Source organism: Misgurnus anguillicaudatus, chromosome 22, assembly GCF_027580225.2.
Source record: "Misgurnus anguillicaudatus chromosome 22, ASM2758022v2, whole genome shotgun sequence".
Taxonomy (NCBI): Eukaryota; Metazoa; Chordata; class Actinopteri; order Cypriniformes; family Cobitidae; genus Misgurnus; species Misgurnus anguillicaudatus.
In genome coordinates this window covers 41,036,441-41,055,894 of record NC_073358.2, presented here as the reverse complement: position 1 = coordinate 41,055,894, position 19,454 = coordinate 41,036,441, and the positions used below count along the sequence as shown (strand labels likewise).

At 37.9% G+C, this 19,454-nt stretch overlaps 1 protein-coding gene and 1 long non-coding RNA gene across 3 annotated transcripts; both read right to left on the bottom strand.

Annotated features, from left to right (window-relative positions):
* Positions 1-3,504, bottom strand: LOC141358830 (uncharacterized). 2 transcript variants are annotated; one of them, XR_012365295.1, is made up of 4 exons: positions 3,174-3,498; positions 2,279-2,493; positions 1,071-1,287; positions 1-502 (listed from the first exon to the last, which is right to left on the bottom strand). It is a non-coding gene; the product is annotated as an uncharacterized lncRNA (long non-coding RNA). The 2 variants fall into 2 exon arrangements; XR_012365296.1 differs by having other exon boundaries at positions 488-502; positions 972-1,287; positions 3,174-3,504.
* A 9,286-nt stretch (positions 3,505-12,790) lies between these two features.
* LOC129452269 (uncharacterized) lies at positions 12,791-19,090 on the bottom strand. The gene is made up of 2 exons (XM_073860595.1): positions 13,135-19,090; positions 12,791-12,929 (listed from the first exon to the last, which is right to left on the bottom strand). Exon 1 carries the CDS (start codon positions 18,302-18,304, stop codon positions 13,754-13,756), a length of 4,551 nt encoding a protein of 1,516 aa, XP_073716696.1. The 5' UTR covers positions 18,305-19,090; the 3' UTR covers positions 12,791-12,929; positions 13,135-13,753.
* Between the last annotated feature and the right edge of the window lie 364 nt (positions 19,091-19,454).

The following is a 19,454-nucleotide window of genomic DNA, read 5'->3' as shown; positions in this document are numbered from 1 at the left end:
TGATATGATGCTCTCTATTTTCCTTGGCCTTTTTCATAAGGGTTTAAGTGCCTGACACAATACTATGTAGAATACATAAGAAATGAAAAAGATACATGATGCTTTTAAAATAACGTAATATTCAACTTTTATTTATTCCATAAAACAGTAATTACTAAATTTAAGACTCAAAATCCCCAGGGAAAGAAATATCTTTGCTTTTACATAGCATTTCTTCATTTAATAATTGATTAGTTCGTAAATTGTTGAGGAGACAGGAGCTTTGCAGTATCCAGATGTGATAAGGAACATGGCCCTTCCATTGTATGGCACATCGCATGAAGTATGAACTACACTATCTTATGTGATTTTGTTAAATGGTTTATGAAGCCTTTAATGGACAGTGGTCCCCTGCTTCAAAAACAGCAGACTTCCAACATCAAGCTTAGCAGAGCCGGGGTGGTTGGTGAGAATCATTTTGTTTGGCTGAAGAAACATGGTGATGACCTCAGAAGTGCAATGCCTGCAACACATAAATGGTAAAGTTTATTGTGCTGCCCTGGGAAATGGATGACCTAGGAATGTTAGTATATGTAGGCCTAATGCACATCACAGCCTGTAAACTGTTAAGTCTTATAACTTCATACAATCAGAATGTACTGTAGTAAAAACATACATGACAAAGAAAACAGAACTTTATTACATGTACTCTAGTAAGAATTAGGCAAATTATAATGGAATATAAACTCCAAAAGGATTTATTTTTTTGCTCAGTTATAAATGAATCTTATTTAATATTTGATTATTAATAAAACCCATAAACAACAAAACAACAAAGGCCTATATTTGTTTTCAACCAAAAACATTGTAATAGGTAGTATTGACATAGGAAACAGAAATACAGACTCTCTAAAAAATGCTAGGCCCATCATAAAGACAACTGTGTAACTAGAAATCAATATTAAAAGGTATAAAGTTGAGACCTTACTTACATCACTTGGTCAAAAAAAAAGTCACAGACTCAACTGTAGGCACAAAACAGTTTATTGAATGGGCAATGAAAATCTCAATTCCAGAATGCAGAGACTCACCAAGCAGCAGGGTGGCACTAAATTGAGTCACTGCTGAGAATGGCACCTTGCAGAAAGAGTCAGAGTGCAAGGCATCAGTCAGGAAATGTTATCAGGGAGAGCAGCGAGGCAGGCAGACGGGATGAAGAGAGCCAAAGAAGAGCCAACCGATGTGAAGCTAGGCATAGAGAGGGAAGATGAGGCTGGGAGAACGGGGCAGATGGCATCAGGGCACAATCTGGAGAGAACAGAGAAGAGTCAGAAAGAAAAAGCACTGACAGCGCATCTCATAATTAATGAGATGATGACTAGACGGAGGGGAGCATATAGCCTGGGATACACTGCATGATTTTTGGCGGTCCCAAACGAAAGATTACCATCGTGAAACATTTGTGGCAATTTCTGTGATCGTGGCTCTTCGGTGGTCCTATGTCGACCAGCGTACCAGTATTTGTTTAACACTAGCACATGCTGGTGACATTGCACTTAACTGGAGTCACAGTCGTCACAACCTATGAGTCAATAGGTGTCATCATTATACAGTCTACATGCTTGTCGTACCCAAGTTTAAATGATCCATGTCGCACAGTGTGATAAGGTAATGATATTATAGGAGAGCAAAAATCTTGCAGTGTATCCTGGGCTTAAGACAATGACTGGTACGTGCATGGCCACCTGTCAAAACAAACCAATGACAAAACACACAGAGTACAAAACACATAAACAGAAACAACCGATCAGAACAAAGCTGTGACACACTTTGAGCTAGAGTATTCAATCAGATACTGGTTGCCCAACTTCATTGATTGTTTCTATCTAATGAAACAGGTTTTGGAATGTTTGGTGTGATGGTTGCTGTATCGGTCAGGTTAACAAGTTAAAACTCTTCTGTAATCAAGTGCTATTTGGGGCTGAATATTTCATTTAGTATGAAAAGTAAAAGTTACACTCTGATTTTGACCTAAAATGCTTAAAAATGTCTAAATTAAGTGCAGGTGCAAAGTCATAGATATATTCATTTGTGACAGTTCTACTGTTTGCACTTGAAATAAACACAGACATGACATGTAGATAATAAAAAATCTTTAACAAAAATATAATCTGAAAAAGGATAAAGATGTTTTAACAATTTAAAACAAAACTGTTTACTAATAATAAAACAGACAATAGTAGAAAGAATAAGCATGCATGTTTAAGTTAAGAAGAATAATGAGCTTTTTAAAAAGTACTTGTATGTCCAGTTGTGCGGTCTGGAGTACATTGCTTTGCATGTAGTCCTATAAGGATCGCTTGGTCTTCTTGAATATATTATGTCCTATAACTGGTTCAAGTACGCATTCTCTCATCAGGCACACTCTTACAGCCTCAGGGTGGGTCATTGTTCATAATTTGGTCATCTAAATAAGCTTCGGTCAATCTTGTGAATAAACACTGGGTGAATAATCTGTGAAAGACAAGCATATAGAAAACCATAAAAAGTTGCTTGTATTAGTAATAACTAGAATCAGATTTGTTTTTATGATTTTTGAAACAATGGTTATTCAAATGTAAAATCATAGTATTAATGTAAAATCAACAAGGAAATTATTTAGACCAACTTACTCTATTAATGCTACACAGTAGGCCTACAAAGGAATATAGTTTCCCTCATATTTGGACAGATCTGTGTTATCAACTCTCTTGCCAGTTTGTCATGAGTCATAACTTTATGTTCATATTTTTAAATGAATAACAAACACAACGCATTCATTTAAACAGCACTAAAATTTTACCTCACTATATTGTCTCCATCTGGGAAAGCCTGACACTGTTTCCACTAACTTATGTGATTGCAGTTATAAAGACTTTTGCCCAAGGCCATTTATCTAACAAAACTGTTTTCTGTTGTTGTTACTGCTGCTGCTTTTGCGTTTGTATTCCTCAATAGTACTTTTTGGCTCTTCCGTGTGGTTACGTTACCCTTACGTCAGCAAACCTGGCTTATGATGGCTATGATGTAAGCTTACGGCAAACTCGACGTAATGCTTGGATCACTATATCATTAATTATTCACACAATGACAGTGCCTGTCGTAACGCATTCGCTGCAATATAATTATTCATAAGCTTGTGAGCGAGCACTTACCTAATGCTTACGATGAGCTGACGTTACAATCTTCATCTTCTTCTTTTGGTTTAATGGCGGGTTACGAACCAACTTTAAAGGTGCATACCGCCACCTGCTGTGATGGAGTGTGAAAATAATGATCTGCCTCTTCTATATCCTGTTATATAACACACTTTTCTTAATAAATCTCAAACTGCATTTGACTTCCTGGTTTTGGATCTTCATTTAATAAGTTGGCTATAGTAAAATCATTGCATGCTATTGCTTGTAAATCTTCCTTTAAAATACGACTCAAAATGATAGTGGCGAAGAAGTCATCTGCCATCTTGTGCTCATTAGTGGTAACGACATGCAATGCACAAAGACTAAAACGAGTTTTTTTTTCTGGTTTTTTTTATTATTACCATAATGTCAGTAACAATTAACATTTGTATTATACATACAAATAGTATTATACAATAACATAGTATTATAAAGTAATAAGAACAAACATTCTTTTATGAGGGATTTACAGTTATAAAAAATAATAATGAAATAATAAACAAATAATAATAAAATAAATAAAGAAAATAAATAAAGAAAAAACATGCATAGACATAAAATAATTGTTATATTTTTACTCAAGTAGGGGGTAGGAAAGTTCATCTAAATATCATATCTCAAATTACATGTGACTTCAAAACCTTATTTAATATCTGGTATGATTTAACTGCTTTTTTGTTATTCTTTAATTTACAAAGAGATTCAGTTAAACCTTTTAATTCTGAGCAAAATGCAATAAAATTAGGTTTTGAGGCTGTAACTTTACACTTATGAATATGACCTTTTCCAAGCAAGCACAGGATATTAATAGTATTGTTTAAAGTAACAGAACCAGTATTACATGACAAAAACAGGACCAATTCTTCAGTGAAGTCAATAAGATTATTAAAGGATGTAAAAATCAATCTTGAAATTTCATTCCAAAATGGTGTTGTAAAGGGACATTTAACAAACAAATGAATCACTGATTCATTTTCAGAACCACAAAAAGAGCACTCTGGATGAATATCCATAAATTTAGATAAAAATAACTTGCAGGGGTAAAAATTATGAAGGATTTTAAGGTGGATTTCTTTGACTTTATTTGGTATCACAAACTTATTATGAATACACCATATGTTAGATAAAGATACAGAAGGATATAACCGTTTCCATGAAGACACTGCTTTAGGAGAAATACTACTTATAGAGAGTAATGTTCTTCTGATATGAATATTATTCAATACCATCTATCATTATTCGAGGAATGTCTTCCCTTAAAGGAGAGTATTGTAAGGATGATCTGATAAGCTGTAGAAGTTTTGGGGAAATACCCTTAATTATTCTCAGAAAATCTCTTTGAGTAATATTAATATTGTTTTCTTGACTAAATTTTTCATAACTAATAAGAGTCCCGTCAGTAAAAATTTTGAAATACATAATTGTCACGACTGGGATGCAGGAGTGAGGAAGTGAGGACGCAAGTGCAGAGTTCTGGTTGAATAAATAACATTTAATAAATAAACAAAACACGAGGAGTAAAAACAACAGGCAAGTAAGTAACACAGGAACATCAAACGTGGAACAAGAACAGACATGAGAGTAACGACAATCATCCGGCAAGTGCACATACAACAGGCAGGGGTATATATACAAACAGACTAACGATACACAGGTGTGATGAGGCAGGTAATTAATTAACAAGAGTCCAGGTGACGACAATCGGAACAGACATAAAACATGACACGGATCACCGTGACATAACCCCTCCCTCTACGAGTGGCTACCAGACACTCACATAAACACAAAACAAAAACAAAGTCTGGTAGCGAGAGTCTAAGGGAGGGGTGGAGGGCTTGGGGACCCTGGCGAAGCCGGCAGCCGCCGGGATGAGACCAACAGAACGGTTGGCCGGACTGCGCCAGGAGAACCGGAGCGATCGCTCCGAGAACCGAGGCAGACGAATTACCCCCCTCCTGGGAATCGTCGACGATCAGATGCCCCCGGAAATCTTCTCCCATCCCCTCGCGGAAACGGAGACCCTCGCTCGGTAGCCACCCCGGGGAAATGATCGGGCGTGGTCCGTTCCGGATCCTCCTGCGAGCAGGATGGTGGTCCTCCGAGGGACCGTCGACGACGACTCAACCGTTGGGGGACCGCCTGGACCGATCCTCCTCCCGCAGGAGCGAGCGATCGCTCACGGTGGTCCCCAAGAGACATGGGGGCTGATGGGGAATGAACCCCGATGTCACTACTCCCCCTCAACGAAACTCCTGGGGAGCCGCCCTCCGTGAACTCGCTGCGTCCAATAATGGCCGGATGATTCTGTCACGACTGGGATGCAGGAGTGAGGAAGTGAGGACGCAAGTGCAGAGTTCTGGTTGAATAAATAACATTTAATAAATAAACAAAACACGAGGAGTAAAAACAACAGGCAAGTAAGTAACACAGGAACATCAAACGTGGAACAAGAACAGACATGAGAGTAACGACAATCATCCGGCAAGTGCACATACAACAGGCAGGGGTATATATACAAACAGACTAACGATACACAGGTGTGATGAGGCAGGTAATTAATTAACAAGAGTCCAGGTGACGACAATCGGAACAGACATAAAACATGACACGGATCACCGTGACAATAATATATTCTTTTCTACACATTCTTTATTAAATACCGTCCTGTTTTTATATAGGATATATTGATTATTCCATACAATGCATTTGTGAGGTGAAAAATTGTGTTTAAAAGCCAGTTTCCAAGAATCCAGTGCTTGCTTGTGAAAATCTGATAAATGGATAGGTAACTTATTACATTGTTTTTAAAGCCAGTTTCATTGAAAGCATGGTTTACCGACAATGCATTAATGATCTTATCATTTTAATAATATATTAATAAATCTATGTCCAAAGTTAAGAATATGAACGCAAAACACTAAATGACAAACTAAGTGGTGTTTTCCCGGACAGGGGTTTTCTTAAACCAAGATTAAGCCTAATTAGGAAAGAATAAACAAACATACCTTACCAAAAACATTACTTGTGTGCATTTTAAGGCAAAACAAAGAGCACTGATGTATTTTAAGATATGTCAATGCATTTTTTTTTTAGTTTGTACAGCTCTTACATTTATTTTAGTCTAGGACTAGTCTAATCCCTGTTCGGGAAACCGCCCCTAAATTGCTCCCAATACAATTTTGCTGTGTTCTCTACTGTACATTGATTGTACTGATTATAATCCAAAGGTCAGACTCAGACGGGCCAAGTAATCCCCACGTCATCCATTATAAAGGGATTTTTATTGTGCAGTGTAGCCAATTTCTATACAATTTAGTCCAAGTTTGAAAAACCTTTTGTTTCCATGTCACTCAGAAAGTTAGTGTGATGTCTTAAATTAGTAAGCAAGCAAAAACCATTCAAACGTTTTAGCTTATAAAATGAATTACCTATAAAAATGCAATTAAGCATTTTAATAGTTTATTAATCAACATTAATTATCATGATTATCGAGGGCATAATCAAAAATAAATATTTTGTTTTATTCTTGCAGCCCCCAGTAGTGAGTAGCCTATCTGTCTCATATCTGCTTGGAGTTAAAAGGTGCTAAAGGTGAAAACAAGAAAGCACTTTTTTTTTATTCCAATCAAAGCTAAAGACATGTGTTTTATTGCCATTCTTCTTTTTTTCCAGTCATCACATATGCATTTATCCATTTAGCATATACATTCATCCAAAGTGTCTTATAGATCAGAAAATACACAGAAAAAAAGCAAAAGTTTATTACATTTGCATAATAGTATCTGCTGCAGAGTAGTTCTAGTTACTATGACAAAGAAACAGTCTGAGCGTGACTAATCCATTGGAAGCCTCAGATTGATCTATGACACATACTTTCTGATATGGAAACTTTGTCTGAGGCAACGCGTGCCAAAAAGTAAAAAAAAAAAGCTTAAAAGGTTTGTAGTAGAGAGCCTCCTTCAGACAAAATAAGATTATTAATTAAACTCAAAAAGCATGTTTTAAAGCCTAACTGCTCTATACAATGACATTGATGTTCTCCCATTAGGCCATTCATATAGAGTTCCATCTGTTATTCATATGCTAAATTGGTTGTAATTACCGGTATATAGTGTGGTATTGCTATACTGTATTATTAAGGATATGTGTATGACACTAGTGAAAAACAAATTTTATAAGGCATTTATAAACTAGTTGAACTAGCTTTAAGTGCAATCAGATCATGATGGCAGGTAGTCCAAAGACTTCATACGTAGAACATCATAATGTGTGTGTGTGTTCAAAAATGATGCAGATGTACCATCTGCTTGAGCATACATTTCATTTACGTTCATAATCTTGCTATTAACCAATTGTTATTAACATAAACTTAATTAGATTACCTGTGGTTAAGTAGTGTTTAAATAATTTTTTCTTGCAATATTAATCATCCTCTACTGTTTATAAGAATTGTGTGACACTACTGTGTCATCATTTAACACCTCTATTTTTAAGAATATAATTCTTTCCATAGGCAGGTACTAAAAGAACAAGACATTAGAAACAAGGTAAATAGAAATTGGGACTATTGGCTAATTCACAAAGCTAACAAAATTATTTATAACAAAATTAAATAATACTATAATTATTATATATAGTCCAAGCTGTAAACTATTTATGATCATTATTCACTGTTAATTACTTTTAAAAATATATATTTAGGATAAAATACTTCAATTTACAATCCTATCTATCTGTCCGTTCTGTGTATTTAGGTCAGATTCGCCACACCACTAGATGGTGGTAAAACTCCATGTCCATGATTTCTAACGCATTAACACGTGATATACGCGTTAACACGCACTTACGCGTTAACACATAGTGCGTGTTAACACGTGATTTACGCGTTAACACGTAGTGCGTGTTAACACGTATTTTTAACACGTTTTTGCCCCAATGGCCTTCCATAGTAGGTGGTGGTAAAGAAAACAGTGTAGGTACGCGTTAACACGTGATTTACGTGTTAACACGCACTTACGCGTTAACACGTAGTGCGTGTTAACACGTGATTTACGCGTTAACACGTAGTGCGTGTTAACACGTATTTTTAACACGTTTTTGCCCCGTTGGCCTTCCATACTTATTGCACACCGCACATGCACGTTAAATAGCGCGAGCTTAGTCAAAGTCTATTTCAAGATCCAGAATATGAGTAAGCAGCCTTTGTTAATCGTTAACGATTTAGGACAAATGTGATGTTATTTTATGTTAAACTATGTGAGTGGCGCGGCAGGATTTGGATAGCAGCGTCCAGTCAGTGTTGTTTTAATGACGCATGCAGCCTGGTGGCAGTGTTGCCAGATTGGGTGTTTTTTCGCTACAAACGAGTTCACCTTGCGTTCATCAAGCAGTAATAGGGAATGTGGAGTTGACGTCACGCGGTGTTGCATTATGTGTAATCCGCCATATTTGCAGGCACGTGTCCTATCCCGCTGTATTTGAGTTCATGTGTTGGAGGTTGTTTTTGTATTTACTGTCGAGATTTTAATAAACTTCGATATGTTTGGTCAGTACTGCTCGATCAAGCAGGTCACGCGATCGTTCAGGGAGGAAACTGAACAACGGAATATGTTTTTCCAGCTTTTATTCGTGGAAAAAACAAAGGAAGCCGGTGCAGGAGCTGACGAAAAGACGCCGGATCGCGTGGTTTGCCTGCTGCAATCAGGAGAAAAACGTTTACTTTTCAAAAAAAAAATTCCTGCATCAGCGAGAGTGTGTTCGCTGCATTTTCAGTCATTCAGTAATTTGTGATTAATAAAAGCAGAACCACTTAAATTGTCTTGTTTTTATGCTAACACTGTCAAACTAACTTGCAAATGTAAGTTATTGACTGATTCATTCATTCATTTCTGATCACCCTAAACACATGAGTTATAAAAATAAATATTTAGACAATTTTGACGATTGTAACACATATTTTTTATTAAATGCAACTGCTCAAACCCACTGCTTGTGACTCTTTAAAAAACAACGTTAGCTAAATATTTAGCATTTTGTTTGTTTTAATAACTTGGCCAAAACAGAAGCAAGTAGAGGTAACTGCAGACTGGAGCAATGGGCGTGGCAAGAGGTCGGAAAGAAATGGGGCGTGCCACGAGGAATGGGGCGTGCCGTAAGGTCTTCTCAATTGGACGCGAAAAGCTTCCTGATCCGCATAAAAGCGAACCATAAACTTAATCACTATATATTATGTTGCTTGCTGATGTATGTATATAAACAATTTTATCGTAACACACAGAGCAACACTCACACGATGGCTGTTTCTCAATATGCGTTCTTCAGCGATCTTGCGTCCTCGTGTCCTCGCTCTACGTCATCATTAACGGTCGAAGTTCATTCCAATTCTCAAGAACGCAAGGACAGAGGACGCATGAAAATACCCGGATGTGTTCTTGATATCGAGGATGCATCGAGTGCAGACTTGCTGAAATCGCTTTACGCCCCAGAAGTCATTGCGGCAAAACTTCCGAGTTCGTTCTTCCAAGGTCGCCTGGCAAGACCGATCTCCACGAGGACGCAAGTCCGTTCTTTGCGTTCTTGGAATTGAGAAACAGCCGCTGTTTGCTGATTCACTCACTTCTTTTACTGCTTTATTCAGTACAGAACTCACTCTAATATAGAACACTGTTGCCCCCTAATGGCAACTCTTCATATAGCACAACATTTAGCTGCATATATAACACCATACAAAATACATTTCTTTCACTGTAAAAATAACAATGATGATATTGAGAATACATTCAAAAGTACGTTACCTTCGACACCTTCTGTATAACGCGGGTTACATGACGTAATCACCACCGCAACTTTTTCAGGATCAATCATTAAAAACATTCATAATGTTTGTGATAAATGCACTTTTTGTAAAACATCACTTAAAGATATTAAATATTTATTTTTGTATTGCCCCTTTTCTATTTCATTTTGAACTGACTTCAAAATAGGTATTCCTAAAATAGAAATTACCAGTATTAGAATTTAGAACGACATTTTACTTTGTTTCCAAAACCCATATTTTTCTGGAAATAATTATATAATTAAATTATTTTGTCGACGTTTTATATGCATAATACATAAATAAAAGAAACCCTCCTATATTAACTTTTATAAGACCTCGCAGTAAACTTGGAAACCCTTTCAAACATGAGATCACAAAACAAAAAGTTTTTGAAAATATCTATAACTACTTTGATTCATAAACTTTTATTTTTGTATTCATTTGTATTTTTCATGTTATACTTGTTATTCTCCGATTTACACATTTTGAGCTGTATTTACAATGCTTTGTATTCATCATTTTTTATTGCATTATACTTGAAATTTCTGTATTTGAACTAAATAATAAAATAAAAAAATCATTAAAAAACAAATTATTATTTTAAAGATAAAAATGTCTCTAAAAGTAATGTTATTTTTATAAAAATGGTACAGTAAATTTTTGGCTGTATAAAGGCATATACTAGGGGTGGAACGGTACACAGAAGTCCCGGTTCGGTTCGTACCTCGGTTCAGGCGCCACGGTTCGATTCACTTTCGGTACAATGGAGGGAAAAGCAAAACAAAAATTAAAGATTTTTTTTAGAACTTAAGCTAATCTTAAAAACATAGGTGTCCTTATCAGTGTTATTTTGAGATGTCATGAATATGAACTGAAATGCATTTAACATACTATCTCGTATTTCAAAAATGTATACCACTATAAGTAATCTTGTACTTATCTTTCATACAAATATGGGTTCAATTGTATTACAAGTGTTACCTAAATACATTTTAAAATTACATTTTGGCCTTATTCCATATTAATGTATTAAAGAACAAAAAAAAAGCTCTTAGGATGCATTAATAGGTGTGTTCGACTTCACGAGGCGCTGCAAGAAACGACAAGTGGATGACGTCAGAGTAACGCGAGAGCGAATTGAAATCAGCCTCCTCCGCAAGATTTCTCGCGGTACTCTGACGCTGATGGCGCTGCGTAAAGTTGAGCACGCGTAAAAATGAAAGCAGCTGAACTCGACAGAACTGCCCTGCGTATGCCTGTTGTATATAGCAGGACAATTTATCTCCTACTTCTCAGCGTGAGAAATACAAAGTGTGGCGTTTGAACTGACTGAAATGCGTGTTTGTCAAGGTGAATGCGTGAGACTTGAGAGCCCTGATTAGATGCATTTCCACTCACATACCTAACAATTGCTGAACAACGCCGATGCAAAGTCCTCGTCTTTTCCACCACTCTCTCGCCTGTACTATTGTAACTGACTGGAAAACTGAAGTTTTGCCAAACTTGCGATGGCTGGCGGAGCCTCTAACTCTTATGGAACACCACTTGCCATTCGCTGCTCATTCACTGACTTGACCGGGGTCGACGTGACAAAAAACTGCAGAGTGCCAGAATGTAGACGGGCTCTGATAGAGCGCATACATAGGCGGAGCTCGGATGCATCGGCGCCAATCAGAGCTTCAGAGCTAAAGCGGGGCAACAGATTAGCTGTCCATAAAGAACCCGCGTATCTAACAGTAGTTCCGCATTACATTAATTATTTTGCACGCAAGTTTTTTTATTTTCATACCGTGTATTCTCCGTTTAAATTCATGCACCGAACCGTGACCCCCGTACCGATTCGGTTCGAAACGAATACATGTATTGTTCCACCCCTAGCATATACGTGTTTTAGACGGTGGGCCGAGGGGAGATTTCGTGTTATCAGACGATCTCTTGTGATGGATAACCCAGTTTTTTTTATGTAACCGCTACGCTTTTCAACAAATCAGATAAAAATTGTTGCCACTTACACACCTTGCACATTACTATAATATCGGTAACTTTCTCCAGGTTATTTTCCCGGCGAATAGAGCAAGCAGCTACGTTTGGGGTCCGAAGTTCATGACGTATTTGTTGCCTTCATCCAATAGCGTGCGTGGAAAAGTGATGACGCGTGTCAACAAACTGGCGAGTTTCGCTGGAAAGATTGAACTTGTTAACTAATTTTAGCCACTAATGCAGTTTTAATATTCAGTTTGACACAAAATGTGAATGTAGAGGTAACGTTGCCCATTCTTACTGTTTTTATTTTATGTAACCATCTTTGTCATGTCCTGTCATTTTTTTGTAATCTTTAATAAATTCACCGTTCTATTTTTTTACACCGTTCTGATATCTGTTATCGCTTGGAAACACAACGTCATAAAGCAAGACAGACAATTACTTTCCCTGCTTTATCATGTTTACTGGAAAGACATGTCAAAAAAATGAAGTGCTGCATGCATGTATTTGAGGATAGTGGACCCACCATTCCCTTCATAGGCACAAGTTGGCAGAAATTGATTTAATCAGTGTTTCTGTGAAAAAAGACCTTGAATGCAGAGAAAGCAGTACACAAGAATAATACAGGCATATAAGTTACAAAGCCAGGAACCGACAAACAAGTTAATCAAACTAGCTAACACTAGCTACCACAGGCAGTGCTACAGCAATTTCACAAATATCACAAAGATAAAAAGTGCACAAAGGAGAAGAGAGGAAGTTTTTATTGAAGAAACTGCAAAGGAAGGTTGGTAGTGTAGCAGCCCGGTTGAAATAAAGTTGACTCTTGCACTGATGTTTGCGTTTGACTCTTTTTTCCAGTTTTTATTTTCCTTAAAATGCACCTTATTTCACTTCACATTGCCTTTTTTGAGTCCACAACACCGTAAGAGCTAAAACACACAATAACATTCACAAATAATTAAGATATATACAAAATGAAAGTAAATAATATGATATTTAACAATAAAACTATAACATTTAAAGATAACATCTAATATAGACAATATAAAATTACTTGTATAACAAGAAAATATTTATAAGCAAGCATCAAGACTGTATTAACTATATTAAAGTGAACAAATACACGTGACTGACCTTTGTGCCTCTTTCAACCAGGTACTAAAATAAAAGAAGGCCAAAAACACAAAACTATCCAAAAATATCCAAAATAAACCGTGTGCTACACTAATCAGGCAACTATTAATACTCTAAATTACTTTTAGCTGCTTTAATCTTATATTTAACGTTTTGACTCCGTGACCGTGTTGCTCCTTCTCTCCGTGCACGAGCGATCTCCCCATGTGCTCGATATCCGTGCATGCGCGATCTTCGCGGCAGTCCGTCATTTCAAAATAAAAGTCTCTATAGGCTTAATAACTTTGCATGTAAATAAAACATTTTTAAATCAGAATAAACACAACTAATAATTAGAACTTAAACTTATGCTTAATATAGTGCATGTAAAGGTATCAAAAACTATTCAAATAACAGGGTTATTTACACTCCCACCAAAATCACGAGTGACTATAATTTCAAACTTAAATCACGAATGATTTTTAAAATGAATTAACCATTACTTAGCTTAGATGAGAGTAAAACAAAGAACTAATCATCTATTATGAACTGCTAAGCTTAAAGGATACATGAAGTTGTTAAGCTGCCTCTAGCAGCAGGACCAACTTCTGCACTGGGCGCTCTACTACTGATGGTTTGCTCAGACGTTTACCATCCTTTCCCAGTTTTCTGTACTGTGATCACTTGACTTGTCCTTTCTCACTCTACGAAGCAGGCGTGCCACTGCTTGGATGACTTTGGACCATGAAGATAACCTTGTGAGTCGGTCAGATAAACAGGTGTTCCCTACTGTATGAGTAATCAGTGATGTAGCCTTTTTAACCTCAGGGTCTTCCATTTGAAGTTGAGGGTTAACATCCACAGGAGGAGGTATATGTTTTTGCCATAAGATGTTGGGTCCAGTGAACCAGCAGGAAGTGACAAGATCATCAATGCTTAAGCCTCGTGATGCATAATCGGCCGGATTTTCATCCGAGGGAATATACCGCCACTGTTGAGGAGTGGAACTGTGATGAATTCTCTGAACTTGATTCGCAACAAATGTGTGAAAGCGACGAGCTTCGTTACTGATGTAACCAAGTACCACTTGGGAGTCAGTCCAGAAATATACCTCTGCATCAGTAAGATTCATTTCTGCTTTCAGCACATCATTTACTGCAACTGACACAACCGCTGCAGTCAACTCTAACCGAGGAATTGTTGTGACTTTGAGTGGGGATACTCTAGATTTAGCCATGAGCAGAGTACAATGGATGTCACCTTGTTCATTTTCGATTCTCAGGTATGAGCACTGGCCATACCCATTTGTACTGGCGTCCGAAAAATTATGAATCTCCTTCTTTGTGATTTTTCCAAATCCAGCAGGTACAACACAACGAGGAACCTTGACCTTTACTAAGTTAGCGAGATCGGTCTTCCAGTGCTCCCACCTTGGATTCAATGCATCAGGTAAGGGATCGTCCCAGCCCATGCCACTTCTGCATGTTTCTTGTAGAATAGCCTTTCCCTTCAGTATAAATGGCGAAAGAAACCCTAAGGGATCGAACAAGGAGGCCACAGTTGACAGTATACCTCTTCGGGTTGCTGGTTGGTCCTTAAAATTAGCATGAAATATGAAGTTGTCATCATCCAGGTGCCAGTAAATGCCTAAAGCTCTTTCCAAAGGTTCGTTGACGAGGGAAAGATCAACAGTATTAACATCTGTTGCACGTTCAGAGGATGGTATGCTCTCTAAAACTGTCTTGCTGTTAGAGACAAACTTATGCAGCCTCAAACCTCCCAGACTACAAAGATGACGTGCTTCTTGTGCCAACTGAATTCCTTTCTCTGCATTTTCTACACTGGAAACTCCATCATCCATGTAGAAATCTCGCATAATGAACTGTGAGCCTAGGGAGTGTGAATGCTCACCCTTTTTTGCAAGATGCTTCAGTCCAAAGTTGGCACATCCAGGGGATGACGAGGCACCAAAAAGATGTACTCTCATTCGAAAGGTTTGAGGTGGTGAGTTGACATCTCCATTTCTCCACCAGAGGAATCTTAAGTAGTCTCGATCTGCTTTGTCGACATGGAACTGGTGAAACATTCTTTCAACATCACACATCAAGGCAACTGGATGCTGTCTGAACCGTAAAAGAATTCCAACCAGGCTATTCATTAGGTCAGGGCCTGTGAGCAGATGATCATTTAGGCTGGCTCCCTTGTATCTCGCAGAACAGTCGAAGACTATGCGAATTTTCCTCGGCTTCTTCGAGTGATACACCCCGTGATGGGGAATGTACCATTTTTCTCCTTCCTTTCCTTCATCAAGGTCTCCTTCAGCATCTCCATTTTCTATTATCTCCTCCATGAACTTCACAAAATGTTCTTTATACACTTTGTCCTTCTCAAATCTCCTCTTGAGATGTTGAAGTCTTACCACTGCAAGGGGTTTGTTGTCTGGAAGGAAGGGTCTCTGTCTGAAAGGAAGGGGCATTTCCAAGTGATTGTCTTTGTTCATTTTGACATTTTCTTCTAGTTTGTTCAAGAACATGATGTCCTCTTGAGACACTGCCTTTGTGTTTTCATTAGTGTCTTTAAAATCTGACTCTAGTAATTTAATAAGATCTGCTGGTGTAACAGAAGGCATTTCCTTGATAGATACTCTGTGACATATGTTGACACCACTTACTGACTCGTGATTCTTCAACGAAGGGCCCACAATGCTCCATCCAAGATCGGTGCGAACAGCATATGGTTCGTTGTCTGCTCCAGTGATCACTTCTCTGGGTGCTAGAGCTCTGGAACAGTTATATCCTATTAAGAGTCCAACCTCACAATCTTGAAGTGGGGGAATTTTATCTGTTAGAGCAGTGAGATGTTTCCAGTGTCTGGCGGTCTCATTGGTAGGGATGTGTGCACGATCCACAGGGATGCATTGCTTTGTGTATGCAGGGGGAAGGTCTAGAACGATTGTAGAATTAAAGCCTCTGACTCTGAGACCAGACACTCTTTCACTTGATGTTAATGAATCTTTCCCAATCATAGTAGTGAGCCTAAGAGTAACTGGGCATGAGTTTACCTTTAGACCTTGACTTACTGCCTCTTCAACGAAGACTGAGTCACTTTGTGTGTCTAGAAGAGCATAGACAAGTTTCTCAGAGACTGGGTCCCTTTGTGAAGACAACCACACAGGTACAATCATTGAGGTGATGGTGGATGTGCAAACAGATTCTACGCTCAAAGACGTTGTTACAACTCTCTCAGGTGCATTTTCTGAGGCATGACTAGTAGAAGGCTTCGACCTCATAACAAAGGTGTCATCGTGTAGGCATGTAGGGTGTCTTCTTCTGCATGTATTACATGTATGTCTGTAGCGACACTCTCTGGCACTATGACCGGGCTTCAGACATCCATAGCACAGCTTATTTTCCTTAATGAACTGCCTTCGCTCTTCAAGAGATCTAACAGAGAATTTAGAACAATCATGAATTCGATGCTCTTCACTTTGACAGAACAGACAGGGTTTAATGACTTTATTAGACAACCTTGGATTCTCATGCTGTGTGACCATTTTTGTATGGAAGACATTAGCTTTATTCCTAACAAGCTTAGGGTTAGGTCTCTCTTTGTTAGCTTCAGAAGCATGGAGGGCAGAGTAGGAAGTAATAGGGTTGCAGGCTACTTCAGCCTCTGCAGAAACAAATCTCGCAAAGTCATGAAAGGTTGGGAAATTCTGAGTCTCACTCAACGCTTGTGTGGCTTGACGATTCCAACGGGCAGCCGCCCAATCTGGAAGTTTGCAGACGAGTTTTCTGTTCTCTTCACAATCATTCAATATATCCAGTCCCTTTACGTGAGGCATAGCATCTGTACATGCATTTAGGAAATCTGAGAAATTTCTGAGTCCTTCAGCGTCCTTGGTTTGTATCCTGGGCCAACTCGCAAGTTTTTCTCTGAATGCTCTTTGTATGATGAATGGCTGTCCATAACGATCTTGCAGTCTTTTCCATGCATCTTGGTAGGCTTCCTCATCGTTTCTGTAAAAGATGCCTTCTAAAGTCTTACGAGCAGGACCAGTGACATACCTTTTCAAGTAATACAATTTATCTGCTGGAGAGATTTGCCTTTTGTCAATGAGTGATTGGAATGAAGTTTTCCACTCAACAAAATGAATGGGGTCACCACTGAAGATGGTAGGCTCTGGCATAGGAAGTCTGTTCAACATCATGCTATCTTGGACAGCCTGTGCTAGGTAAGACACATCAGCATTGGTTGGTGGTGATGCTTTCTCATTCAGAATTGGTTTAGCTGAGGTTGCGCGTAAAGGCTCTGGCATAGGGAGGTTTACATGTTGTTGTAGCTCACTGTTCTGATTACCAGAATGAATTGTTTCTTCCTTATCATAAACTTCTAGTCTTGCTCTAGCTGCTCTTACCTCCCTTACTGCTTGTAAAGTTTGCAACTCACTTTTTTCAGCATTAAGTTCTTGCCTTTGCTTCTCTTCTAGAAGTTGAATTCTTTTCCTTTGTTCCTTTTCCTCTATCATAGCAGCGTATTCTGCTTCCTTAGCCGCAAGCTCTGCTGCCGCTTCAATTTGTTTAGCTCTTAGCGCAGAGTTTAATGAGGACTGACTTGGTTTGGAACTGATACGTGACACTGTGGAGCCATAAACAGAACGAGCATAATCTCGAACTAGCAGTTCACGAAGACGCACCTTTACTGCTTCGCTGTCAAAGTCTCCATCAACGCCCGAGATCCTCTCATAAGCCATCTTTACAATGTCCTTTGTCACCGCATCACAAGCATCAATCCGTCGTCTTATATCTGTGGAAGGAGTGACATCACTGCGGACCTTTATGTATGCATTCATTACTTTGTCTCTTTCACCTTCCATCGTATCTACAAGCATTGCTAATTCACTCTCAGAGATGTCTGTTTTCAGCTGCTCTCTTGCCTTTCGAGCTTCAGCCTTCCACTGCTCATATGTTTGCATAAGCCTGCCTTCTGCCTTTTGAGACATCTCCATCTGATATGCAAGCATTTTTTCTGTTGGAATACGTTTGCGAACAGAACGGCGTAATTCATTTCCTTCTCCTTCTGAATGATGTTCTAGCTCATCATCTAAAGCTTTACTTTGAGAAGGTTGCGTTTCAACTGTTTCCATTTCCTTCACTGGAATGCATGGTTCTGATCCTTGGCTAGTCATCATTTACATCAGCATAGAGAATAAATGAGATAAAGCTCTTACTGTAGCAGCCCGGTTGAAATAAAGTTGACTCTTGCACTGATGTTTGCGTTTGACTCTTTTTTCCAGTTTTTATTTTCCTTAAAATGCACCTTATTTCACTTCACATTGCCTTTTTTTTTGAGTCCACAACACCGTAAGAGCTAAAATACACAATAACATTCACAAATAATTAAGATATATACAAAATGAAAGTAAATAAGATGATATTTAACAGCAAAACTATAACATTTAAAGATAACATCTAATATAGACAATATAAAATTACTTGTATAACAAGAAAATATTTATAAGCAAGCATCAAGACTGTATTAACTATATTAAAGTGAACAAATACACGTGACTAACCTTTGTGCCTCTTTCAACCAGGTACTAAAATAAAAGAAGGCCAAAAACACAAAACTATCCAAAAATATCCAAAATAAACCGTGTGCTACACTAATCAGGCAACTATTAATACTCTAAATTACTTTTAGCTGCTTTAACTTTATATTTAATCATATAACTCCGTGACCGTGTTGCTCCTTCTCTCCGTGCACGAGCGATCTCCCCATGTGCTCGATATCCGTGCATGCGCGATCTTCGCGGCAGTCCGTCATTTCAAAATAAAAGTCTCTATAGGCTTAATAACTTTGCATGTAAATAAAACATTTTTAAATCAGAATAAACACAACTAATATTTAGAAAACTTAAACTTATGCTTAATATAGTGCATGTAAAGGTATCAAAAACTATTCAAATAACAGGATTATTTACAGGTAGTATATTGTATAGACATGCAGTGAAGAAAGTAGCATGGTTTACAGTAGTATAAATTAAATATGCAATGTTTAAGCAGTAGCCTTTAAATAGCAGAGCAAAAATGCATCTAAGACAAATGGTTTAAGATTATTATAACAGTTACATAGAAAATCGCTGGGGGGTGGCAACATGTACAGTGTATATACATACACATGTGCAGTGTAGTAAAAGTATAAGAGTAGTACAAATGTAGATGCAGTGTATTAACAGTAATATAATAAAAACAACCTACAAAATTTTCCTTTTCAATTATGGCATGATTGGCATCGTTATTATCAACAAAACCAGACACCTGGGGTCTCATTTATAAATC